The following is a 12310-nucleotide window of genomic DNA, read 5'->3' as shown; positions in this document are numbered from 1 at the left end:
TTTTCTTAGAACTCCACAATGTTGTTTCATTCCATTTGTTATATCTCTGGTTTAGTGTTCAGCTTAAAAAGCTTACTATACTTAAACAGATTTTTAGCATAACTTAGGGACATCTTGGGAAGGAAACAGCTAAAGAGCAACCACTACAGACATCAGGACCATAAAAGACATGCTATTGACTAAGAGACATAAAGATATAGGCCTTTAAACAATGTAGTATGCAAGCACTCATGCAATTTTAAATATATAGTGATCCCACAGAAGAAAAGGAGCAATCCACAATCATAAAGTTAGGCACTTGTCTAAGTGCTTTCCTGGAATAAACCCAGAATTTTAAACAATAATGCGCCCTAACTCCTCACCCACACATGCAGCGCTCCTTAAAATAACACATGCTGTATCTTTATTTGAAATGAGATGGATGAAGGAGAAACTTCCAGCCCTCACCAGACACAAAGCAGATATAAACTGCAAGTCCTGCCCTTGCAGGTGTATGAACTCCCATGTAGAGAGGGCTGTGTTTTCATCTTACATCTCATCTGTAAAATTCTGTTTTTCTGAACAGAAAAGTTATTTTTTTCTTACTGTTGGCATACCATGGGGAACGAATACAAACCAATGTCTTAGATTTAGGTGTCATGGCAGCAAGAATTTTTTCTGAGGCTGCCCTTTGACATCGCTGATTGCAACTAACTGGGGAAAATTCACCTCCTCCTGTACAAGTACATCCATGTTGGTCATAATGTCTTTAACTTGAAACACATCCTTCAAGCATTTACTGGAGTATTTTGCCACTGATCCCTTGGCATTTGGCTTCATCCTAGGTACTCCAAATGTTGTTACAGTCGATGGAAGCCAGACAAGGACCAAGTTGGTGAAGTTAGTCCCAGGTGTAGACTACTATGTTAGTATCATCTCTGTGAAAGGCTTTGAAGAAAGTGAACCTGTCTCTGGCACTCTGAAAACAGGTAATATATAAAGAGAAAACAGCAAGTTTTCAAACACATTGTCTGTGCTGTAGGAGAGACTCGGGAACTGGAGCTGCAGACCAGCTGAGGAAGACTTTTGCCCACTCTTCCTTTGTGTCTTTGTATTTCAGATGAGTACAGAACTTGTAAGCTTGATCCAGCTCCTATTTTCTAAGCGCTGAACGAAATTGCAATGAGACAGAGGCAGTTAATGTGTATACAGTCCTAATGCATTAGAAAAACCCCAGAAGTTTAATTAATACCATTTTATAGCTGAGGGAGTAAAGGGACAGGTCAGCTAAGCAGTTCAGACCAGTTCCTATTGTGGGCTCCAACTGCACTTCTCTCAGGTTCCAGGCTGTGTTCTAAGCATAAAACCACTCTCTCCTGGATTTTCTTCAGTACTTTGAATTCTTTCTTCAAATCTTTAAATATCACTACACTCCTGCTGACCCCTCCCTGCAGTCTCGTTTATTCATTCTCTTTTTTGGGGGCTTACAAGCATTCAGAGTACTGAGGCAAGGAACAAGATGATGAATATTGGATAATAACATGAAATCTATAGCTTGTTCCAGCTGTACTGGAGGCAGATACCCATCCCAATTCAGGAAAACCGTAAAACTATGTGCAAAATAGAGTCTCAAGAGGAAGCAAGGCAGGACGTGTGGGGATTTTGGATGGTTGGCTGGCTGTTCGATGGGTTTATTTTTAAGCATGCAGGGCAAACTGGTGGAAGGTCACAGTGGCTGTCAGTTGCTGTCACTTTAGTTATTTTTCCCAGCACTGTCTCCTGAGTTTGCTCCAAAGAGCAGTCCAGATTTGAGCATGTTGAGAGAAATATGTCCGCTCTGACAGAGCCATTAAGATTGATGATATCAAGACTGATCTGAGAACATAGCTATGTCTGTTCCCAGGGTTTAATCTTTTCACACATTGACCTCCCTTTCGGGTGGAGGCATTTGATGTTTCTTCATAGGCACTGGCATCTTTTCTGCCGAGCTCCCCTATACCAGAGGGGATCATAAAAGTTGCATCAAGCAGCAGTGTTTGCACATTTTATATCATATATTTACAACAGAGCATTGCACAGAGCCGAGAATGTTTGTCAGATTCCTTCAGTCTGTTATTCTCTTTCTTTCAGCTCTGGACAGCCCGTCAGGCCTCATAGTGGTGAACATCACAGACTCTGATGCTCTGGCAACCTGGCAGCCAGCAATTGCTGCTGTGGATAATTATGTTGTCTCCTATGCTTCTGAGGATGGTAAGAGGAGTTAGTGATGGGTCAGGGAGCTGACAGTACTATGGCTCTCGGGAGATGCTCAGAAGTGGGTGCAGCAGTGTGAGTCCAGGAGGGTGGTGGGGGCTGTTATTTGAAGAAGGCACCTCGCTGGAAGCATTTTAAAAATGATCGTTTTAGTTAAGCGTTCGCAATTCAGACATGAACCAAGAGAACAGATTCTTGGAAAGAAAAGTTGGTGCTATAATCCGTATGAACACTAGAGAGTGCTAATACTTTTAGATAAAGGACTCTGGTGTCAATTCAGATTCAGCGTCGGCGTAAGCAGAGAGGTGGGCTCTGGGCTTTTACTATTTTGCACTTGCTCCCAGCTAGTAAAAAAAAATAATCACTGAGTGGAGCATGGAGTTGAGTACATCATGACGTGTCTGAATAATGCTGGGACCTGTTCTCTTCTGTGTTTTCTTCTTAGAACCAGAAGTTACTCAGATGGTATCAGGAAACACTGTGGAATATGACCTGAAGGGCCTTCGACCTGCAACTGAGTATACACTGAGTGTCCATGCGCTGAAGGGCCCGCAGAAGAGTGAGACCCTCTCCACCCAGTTTACTACAGGTACCATGTCCCACCCCACTGCGTTACATGACTTGTCCCAGGACGTTAACTAGAAAGCCAAGAGCTGAGCCATACAAACTCAGTGTTATAATTACAGTGGAGAAGGGAAGCTGTAGCCAGACCAAGTATGAGAAGTTTTCCTATTCACCAGAGGCATCATTGGAACCAAAATTTTTCTTCCTGGGAGTATGTAAATACTGAACTGTCATCATGTAAAATAATGAAAGGCACAATTTTGTTTCAAAAGACATTTCAGTACAACTGCTTATAAACTAAAGTGTCTGAGACAAGCCAATATTTTAATTTAGACAAAGTAAATATCTTTACTTTAAAATTTCCAATGGGAAAATTACATTTTAATCACAAAATTTGGGTTGAAATATTTTTTTAATTTCAAATTTCTGGGGAGAAAAAGTCTGCTTTTCTGGCCTGTTTTTATATACTGCCCACAAGGTAGCTTGTGTACTAAACTCCACATAGATGTGAGTGTAATTGATCTGTTGTCTCCTTTAGGACTTGACTCTCCAAGAGACTTAAGTGCCACTGAGGTTCAGTCAGAAACAGCTGTGATAACCTGGAGGCCTCCACGTGCTCCTGTCACTGGTTATCTCCTGATCTACGAGTCCATTGATGGCAGAGTCAAGGTATAGCACTTGTACCCAAACCAGAAGGGCTGTGCCTCAAAACCGGGCAGTAGAGGTTCTCTGAGGTGTCCAGCAGTAGAACATAACCATGTGCCTTGCGTTGAATATGGTAAAATATAAGTACCTGTTTCAGCGCCAGTTGGAACACAAATGCATTTACAACCTGCTTAAGTACTTATATTATATGCTGAAACAGAAGCTTAACTGCAGCCTGAATTTTGACAGTCATCTCTCCACAATACAGCTAAAAGCACAAGCAACTAATTTACGTCATTGCAAACCTGTGTCGTGGAATAAACTCACACACCCCAAAGAATGGGATTTCCCTTTCTAAACTCAGGAGAATCCATCCCTGTGCAAATGGGGTGCCTGAGGGAGGATGAATCATCTTTGAAAGTGCCTCTTGATCTCTAGTAATTTTATTATGTTCCTACATAGCTAGATGACACTAAATGCTTAAATATGAATGAGGTGAATCCCAGCAAAGATGACAGATAGTTTTAGATGCCCAGCCTAGTAAGTCAGAAAGGGTTCTGATTTTCAAGAAGGCAAATTCCCTAAGTGTGCTGAAAATCTCTCTTTTAAAGTTACAAAAAGAGTCCAGCCTTTCCAGGAGTGGAGTATGATACTTCCTTGTCCTAAAGGGTGATTCTCCTCAATTTTTCATGAGTTTCACAGAGACAACACGTATACAATGTGTACGTTCAAGGCATGTAAAAATTTATGTTGACTTGCTTTTAAACCACACAGCTTATACATTACGATGGTAAACATTCATTTCCAGGCAACTTTCCTCTAACTTCTAAAGAAAATTATCTTGATAAAAATCTTAGAGGAATAGAAGTTTTGTATTAAATAATTTAGATGGTTAAAAATACCATAAATAATTACCACAAAAACCAGTGTGACAGGCCAAAATTTGTAACAGGTCTTATCATTATGTTTTTCTCCCTGAGATTTCCCTGTATTATTTCTCCTCCCATAGGAAGTCATCCTAAACCCCGAGACAACTTCCTACAGCCTGACAGAGCTGAGCCCATCTACTCAGTACACGGTGAAACTCCATGCGCTGAACAGATCACTGAAGAGCAAAACAATCCAGACTGTTTTCACCACAAGTAAGGACTTTAGAGCCCCTGCACAGCTGAAATAACAAAGAAGTTACTACTCTCAGGATACAGCAGAGCTCTGCAATAGACAGATGCAAACCTCATTGAAGATTTTTGATCCAATTGTCAGTATGCACTTGATTTGCTTGTACTGTCAGTGCAAAAACCCCTGTTTCCCCTGAGCTGCAGTGTCATCTGCCTCCCCTGGACTGGCAGGATGAAATTCTTTTCTTTACATCCATCCACATCACCTCTTAGTCCTCTCTCTGATGAAACATCCTGCCTTTCCTGTGTAAAATATCGAAAGGAACGTTACACTTTAAAAGCCAGGCTGACACTCTGATTTACCTCTGTGTTGATGCATAGCAAGCTGTTAAAACAAATCAGCATTTTAAATTGAAATGAAGCAAAACACACACACACACACAAATCAGTTCCATGGTCTGAGGAGATGAATTTCTGGGCAGGTTTTTTCCTCCTCTTTCTGAGATTGGTTTTCACAAAGCCACACGGTATGTCTGTTCCAGCTCTACGGGACAGCTCTCCAGTGAGCTGAATGCAAAAAAGATTGGGTTCTCTGAAGGTCACTTCACAGCTGACTTCAAAAAAAAAGTAGTTGTTCAGTATTAACTGTGAAACCTTGCCTGTCATTTGTCTCCCTTTTCGTGGTTTCCAGCCTTTCAGACCCAGCAGGGCCCTCAGCCGTTTCCACTCTCCCTTCTGCCACTTGTACCAACTTCAGCCCGGGGACTCACAGAGCTGCTAATAACAGTCACATAGCCCCGAGTCTGCTCACAGTCACTCCTGGTGTGGAGCAGGATGAGCTCCACTGACAGACGACAATCCACAACCAGAAATAGAAGAATTAAGTCTGGGTGTATTCAAGTGACATTTGACAAATCGACCATAAGCAGGGACTGAATGAGGTGCCTTCACCCATGTGAACGCAGTGTCAGCCTTGTTCAGGCAGATGCTTAAGCCTGGCTTTAATTCTAAACATACATTTGTGTGCTATTTAGTGAGAGGGAGACGCTGAAGTAGCTCCCTGCAGAGAGCCGCTTTTCTCCAGATCCCAAAGCTGATGCAAATTCTCCGTAGCTGAGGCACAGGCAGGGATGTACAACACACTGGAAGGGAGCAACAGCCTCTCTGTGAGCAGCCACAGTTAAAAACTCTCCTACGGACACACGTAGAACATTGCTTAATTAGACCTTTGGCTGAAAACGTTAACAGGCTAAGAGAATTTAAAAGGAAAAAAATAAAAGCTTTTTTTGAGGGTAGAAATTGTTCTACCTGCAACAATGCTATTAGCTTGTCTGAAAGAAATGCTTCACATGTCCCTGTAGTTTCCACTGTTATTGTTTGCTTTGTTTTTTTAAAAGCCTGGTTTTATAACATATTTAATATTGTACTTGCTAGCAAATTATTTCAAATTTATTTATTTTTGGTTCTAGTCCTGTCTTTGTATTTCCCTCTCCTTTTTCTGTCACCTAATCACAGATTGGTAGTTTTGGTTTTACACAAAAGTTGCAGTAAATGCACCTCATGCCATTTAAATATTTAGCTCGAGGATGCACTCCCATCGTAGCAGGGAATAGTTATGGCACTCACAGCACTTCCAAAAGCATAGACAGATGTGCAAAAGCATATTCAAAAGAAAAATTTACTTTGTCTGCCATTCATTGTGAAACTTTTGTATGCAGGATAGCAATTACAAGCCTGTTCCTGGGCTCTGTACCTGGCTGTGCCATTGACCCACAACGGACTTTCATGAGTCATCTGAATTCAACAAGTTCCATGCAATTGCTGATTTCTTAAGGACTGCTTTCTTTTTTTTGTGCAGCTGGTCTTCTCTATCCTTACCCTAAAGACTGCTCCCAGGCTCTCCTTAATGGAGAAACCACCTCTGGGCTCTACACAATTTACCTGAATGGGGACAAGGCTCAGCCTCTGCAAGTCTTCTGCGACATGGGCGAGGACGGGGGCGGATGGATTGTGAGTAAGAGGGAGAGGGCCTGCACCACCCTCACGGGCGTCTGCCTGTGCCTGTGCTAAGAGTAACCCTCCTTGCTCATCTATGGCATCCCTCATAGTGCTCTATTATCAGAGTAGGGGTGCCTTGTCTATAAATTGGGGGAATTTTATCTTAGGTAGGACACCTAGGTGCCTAGAAAACAAGGTTACCAGCTCTTTCTGTAGTTGAAGGAGGGAAAGGTATCTCCAAAGGGTGGGTCACATCGGTGGTTTCAGCACCTCGGAAAAGCACTGATCTCTCTCCACTGGCTATAGGGGGTGCTGAAATGACCATCTTAGATCAGATACATACCTTCTAAATAGCTAATTAGGTGAGAGGAGGGCAGCCTGACTCTATTTGAATGTTAGAGACAGTGAGGGGGGTTAAAGCACAGGCCAGAGAAAGTGCTTGTTCAGCAGCCACATGGTGGTGGCCGGCTGGGCTTCCCAGGCTGTTATATAAGGGATGCACCCCCTCCAGATGACAAAAGAATGGCAATAAAAACGCCAGCTCTCTGTACTGACATCCTCAAATCTGAACATGACAGAGGGACCCAGGGCACAGAAAAGATGAAGGAGCTGGAGAAATCCATGGGTAGGAGACTAGGGGATATGGAAAGTCTTGGCTCAGAAATATAGAACTGTGAGGGGCTGTTTAAAAAGCAGAGCGCTTTTAAAAGCTTTTTAAAAGCCCAAAGGCCACATCATGCAGGGGAGCCTGGGAACCCAATAGAGAAACTAGAGACTTAAAAAAAGCAAGGGGCCTTCAACAGTCTTGGTATAATTCAGTAATTGCAGTGAGACTGCTGTTTGAGGTGGTAAAAGCGGGAGAGCAGCAACGCCAAGCTCTGCATTTGTAAAAACCACCTTGCTAGGGCCCTTTCTGTCAGAGGCTGTCTGTCGGTAACGCTTGCATGCGGTGGTTGTAGGTGTTCCTGCGGCGTCAAAACGGGAAGGAAGATTTCTACAAGAACTGGAAGGCTTACGTGGCTGGTTTTGGAGATCTTAAGGATGAATTCTGGATAGGTAAGTGACAAGTATTTGTCTTTTGTAAAAAGAAAATGCAAAGGCAGCCCAAAAGACTAGGAGCCCCTTTGAAGCCTCCCTTTAGTTGGCAAGAGTATTGTAAAGGGGAACATAGTCTGGGCGAAGGAGGCTAGGGACGGCATGCTGCGAGGGAGATTGAAATTGCCACGTCCAAGCCAGTCTTTCCAGTTGCAGTTCATAGATGTCGTGCTTCTTGGGTCACCGAATGTACCAAACCAATGCTCACTGGTGCTCTGTAAGAAACCAGCAGGTAACCTGAGAAGTAACCACAAACCTCCTTCCTGTACTCCTAGGACACCCCCAGCAACAAAAGCATACGACTGAAAGAAGCAAAGTGGGGAAAATAGAAGTAAACCCCAAATTTTCAAAGATTGCGCTACATTTTATGTGGTTGTAAATAAAAATGATAATCACACAGCACAACTGTGATTGCTTTTCCCTGCAACTGTGACTTGAAGGGAAGAGTTCTCTCAGGCATCCTGTTTTTAACTATTTGGCTTGCGCTAACATTACCCTGCAGCTGAAACAGCTCGCCTTCCTCACCACTGTGTATGCCCCGGTGTATCTATACAGCCCAGTATGACCCCCTGTATGGGGTAATATGATGGTAGAGACATAAACATGGGGAGTCAAATGAATTGTTCATTTATGTCCACAGGGCTGGAGAACCTTCACAAAATCACTTCTCAGGGTCAGTACGAGCTGCGTGTGGATCTGCAGGACAAAGGGGAGACAGCTTATGCTGTCTACGACAGGTTCAGCGTTGGAGACGCAAAGAGCAGATACCGGCTAAGAGTGGACGGGTACAGTGGCACAGCAGGTGAGATGAAATATTTTTTTTTCTTCTGATTTGCAATTTCCTCCCAGTTGGCTCAAGGTAACTGTGTGAATGTGTGAATGTTGCAGATCAGCTTCAGGTACCTCTTGCATGTTAGGTGTTTGAAAATGTGAACATGTCAATATATTTTATGTTCCTGTTTTAAATCCTCCAGTCATTTCAGTGCCACATTTTATGGCATTCTTATGACAGAGTATAAACAGGTATATTTAACAGCCATATATCTCATTTGGCCAATGCTTGACTGTCATTTATACAGCTAATAATAACTTGGCACAGCATCATTGCTTGTCAGTGGAATATGCAGCAAACTCCTGCTATAACATAATTCGTAGTTTTGCTGAACAAATTATCTGCCTTTTGTAATCATACTGGGTCAAACCCTGCAACTCTTCTCGAGTCCTCTTCAGGGCTTCAAAGGATTAAGAGATAAATCCAACTCCACAGGATGTCTTAAAAGGAGACAATTTCACGCTGCCAGGTGCATAAAACAGACCAAGAGGTGTGTGTGTATGGACTCTGCCCGGTGACCATCACATGAACTCTATGCCTGGCCTGTAGGGATACAGACAAAGGATAGCCAGCCGTAGTAGAATTAATGTCTGTTTAAAGGGAAACACACTGGTGCAGAGCAGTAGTAGCTGCTACAGCTAGTAGCATTCAATCCTACTACCTCCTCTTCCTAAGCATTCAGCTCTAAGATTAATGGATGGAGCAACACAGACACTGAGGTGTGAATGTGAGCTCTGCTTCAGGCACACACTGGAGGCTGCTCCTTTGCACCCATCTGTAAACGGGTGCCCAGACCCTGGCAGTGGGAGGCAGACATAGACCAGCCAAGTGTGGAGACTCCTTTGGCCTTGATTCACTCCTTGTGGAGGTCTCTTTGGACTTGGTTTGTCCACACTGCTTTCTGTACAGGGCCAAAATCCAGGTTTCAGCAAGAAGGGCAGAAATTGAGCTGTGTAAAAGACCCACTTAATAAGCTGTGGATTAGGGACCACCTGGAAGAATCTTCTGACTTGTCTCCCACAACAAAAATTGTGTACTTCCTTCTGTGTTAAAACAAGCCAATTTTTAAAAACTTAGATATGCAGCCAGGCTTTACAGACGGCACACGGTACAGTCCAAAGATTTTCTGTGGAACGGTCCCTCCCATGTAACCTGAACTAGGCAAGCCACTGACCTTGCTCTTTCTTTTGTCTCCCCCATACAGGCGACTCCATGACGTACCATAACGGAAGGTCCTTCTCCACCTTTGACAAGGACAACGATTCTGCCATCACCAACTGTGCTTTGTCATACAAGGGTGCATTCTGGTACAAGAATTGTCACCGGGTCAATCTGATGGGCAGATATGGTGACAACAGCCACAGTCAGGTGAGTTGGGTGTTTGAAGGCTTCCATAACGCATTAGAAGAAGGGGAATTGCAATTATGGATCTGTCTGGTGATTCAGCTAGCCAGACATCAGAGCACCCACCAAGCCTGCTCTCCAGACCAAAAGATCACAGGGAAAGATGTGGGCAGTTTCTCACAAAACAAGAATTTAATGTCAGCATGTGAAATATTTATGGTTTTCTATGATTTTTCCAAGGGAATATCCCAAATGTGCAGGGAACAACTGCAACTTTCAATATGTGGAACAAAATGTTCTTCCTGCCATGAAAGCCAGGCAAAGAGCGGCAGCTCTGGGGGACAGCACGTGGGTTGGTTCGTACACGTTGTGCGTGCTAGCGGCCAGAGCCCTGCGCTTCCCAAAGCCCCTCTCCTTTGTGGTGCCTCTGTTCCCAAGTTAGAAAACAGCCTGCAATCAGAAACGAGAGCAGTGAAGGCTGACAGCAGGAGAAGTGAATGTGTGACCTCCCATGTTTCATCTCTGTCTTTGCAGGGTGTTAACTGGTTCCACTGGAAGGGCCATGAATATTCCATCCAGTTTGCAGAGATGAAGCTGAGACCCTCCAGCTTCCGAAATCTGGAAGGAAGACGAAAGCGAGCGTAAAGCCCCAGGGGTGGCGAAGGGGCTACAGGCAGGGTGAAGGGGCTGGGGTGGGGGGTGGAGATATAGAGGGGGGGTGTGGGGAGATCCTCTGGCATCACCGGGGTGGTGGGGTGTGAGGAGCTGGTAGTCATACCAAAGCATCGGTGACCCTTGGCCCAACAGAGGCTTCTGCAGCCGTCTAAGCAACAAGCCTTAAGTGTCCCAGCATTCCAGCAGAGCAGCTCTGGCTGCCCACCAGTAACGTCCTCCACACCAAAGACAACGATCTCAAGGGTTGTATGTTGGTTTATTAATTTTTATTTTATCAGAAAGCCTCTGGGATAACGTCCTTCCACAGTCTGACTCTCTCTTGGGTGGCCCAGGGTAGGGGAGGGAGAACAGCTTTGTATGTTGGTAGTTTGTTTTAGAACCAGCCATATTTTACACACAGAAATGTGTACGATTAATTATCGTTATTATTATTATTATTATTAGTTATAATTGAAATTCATTGGTCATTGGGAAGCCTTTTTTTATATATATCAAGTACCACAGAGAAGGAGGGGATGGGGAGGGGAAAGCAGTATGTTTTTAAACTTAAGCATAAGATTAATATTATTAATATAATGACAAAGTAATAATAATAATGATAATAATAATAATAAGCTAAGTTTTTGCCATTTTTAAGAGAACCATGCTTTCGGAAACACAGCAGGACAGTGTCTGATTGTAAATTTTTTTTATAAATAAAAGCACAATTACTTTTAAATAAATTTCTACCTTTTTTCATACATGTTGAGTTTGTGCATGTCCAGGTTGTATTTACTTACATGGGGAAGTAAAAGAAAGGCTGAGAATGATTAGGCTACTGAGCCCGTCCCGAAAACTGTTCCTTTTGTCAGTGATTGTTGTAAGTATTCTGTTGGGTTTGTGACAGTGAAAGGCCTGTAAGGATTCGGTATCTTTTAGAACATACTTTTTCTTTTTCCTGCCCAAAAGCTTCTTACATGTTTTTCTGAGTGTTACTGACCAATGCTTGCTCCGTCTAGGTGGGAATAACTAACAAGAGAATACAAAGGAAATACAGAGTTGTTGTTAGGTACCATTGGCAACTTTGAACACTTGTGTAAATAAAGGGCTCTTTTTTATATGAATGAAACCTACGTGTAGTTCTTCTGTATCATACTCCTCAGCTGAAGACAATAAAAGATCTTTTGTTTTAATCCAGTCTCTCTGCCCTACTTCAAGGCTGCGCTTTTCAAACAGAGCGAATGTTTCTGCCTCCTCCTTGGCAATCACTGGAAGGTGGCTGGGAAGGAAGATGCTTTCAGTCAGAGCGAATACGACCAGCTCTGTGAGTAAGTGCTAGCTATTAGGTAAGGTCAGATAGTGTTGATTTGACACAGGGTGTAAAAAGCTTGTGTGCATGGGAAATATCACTAAAAGACTTCAAAATCAGGAGAGAGGAAAGGAAGGAGGGAGGGGATCCCTTCCCTTCACTCTTAGGTCCTGTCTTCCTAATTTGTATATATTTTTTTCTTTCAATAGTTATTATTTTTAATTGCAATACTTCAATTGTTGCATTTCTGAGCTTTAGCTGAATGTTAACAATTGGGAACAGTTATGTTCCAGAGCCATCTTGACTAAGACTCCCCCTGGCAATGCCCCAGAGGGGAGAGCCTGGTGGGGACCCCCCATGTCAGGGTGTGCACTGGGACCAGCTTTACTGTGAGAGATGCCCAGGACAGCAGGGCTTGCTGTATGGAGACGCAGAAGGTGCTGCAGACAGGAGCACCAAAGCCTGTGTGCTGTGCTTTATTAATAGTCAGCCGCAGCAACGGCATTTCAGAAGTGTCTG

The 12310-nt window shown here is 43.4% G+C and overlaps 1 protein-coding gene across 4 annotated transcripts in view; it reads left to right on the top strand.

Moving 5' to 3' along the window:
* TNC (tenascin C) overlaps window positions 1-10473 on the top strand; it is a 47044-nt gene extending 36571 nt beyond the window's left edge. For all 4 annotated transcript variants that reach the window (XM_086475861.1, XM_086475863.1, XM_086475862.1 and 1 more), the window contains 10 exons: window positions 825-968; window positions 2110-2229; window positions 2678-2821; window positions 3335-3465; window positions 4451-4583; window positions 6418-6569; window positions 7517-7613; window positions 8293-8454; window positions 9689-9852; window positions 10363-10473. In XM_086475861.1, the coding sequence (XP_086331987.1) occupies window positions 825-968; window positions 2110-2229; window positions 2678-2821; window positions 3335-3465; window positions 4451-4583; window positions 6418-6569; window positions 7517-7613; window positions 8293-8454; window positions 9689-9852; window positions 10363-10473 (1358 nt within the window). The remainder of the gene's footprint in view (window positions 1-824; window positions 969-2109; window positions 2230-2677; window positions 2822-3334; window positions 3466-4450; window positions 4584-6417; window positions 6570-7516; window positions 7614-8292; window positions 8455-9688; window positions 9853-10362) is intronic.
* The last annotated feature ends 1837 nt before the right edge of the window (window positions 10474-12310 follow it).

The sequence above is a fragment of the Leptosomus discolor genome, chromosome 19, assembly GCF_034619465.1.
Source record: "Leptosomus discolor isolate bLepDis1 chromosome 19, bLepDis1.hap2, whole genome shotgun sequence".
Lineage (NCBI taxonomy): Eukaryota > Metazoa > Chordata > Aves > Leptosomiformes > Leptosomidae > Leptosomus > Leptosomus discolor.
This window is presented reverse-complemented; position numbering and strand designations above follow the sequence as displayed.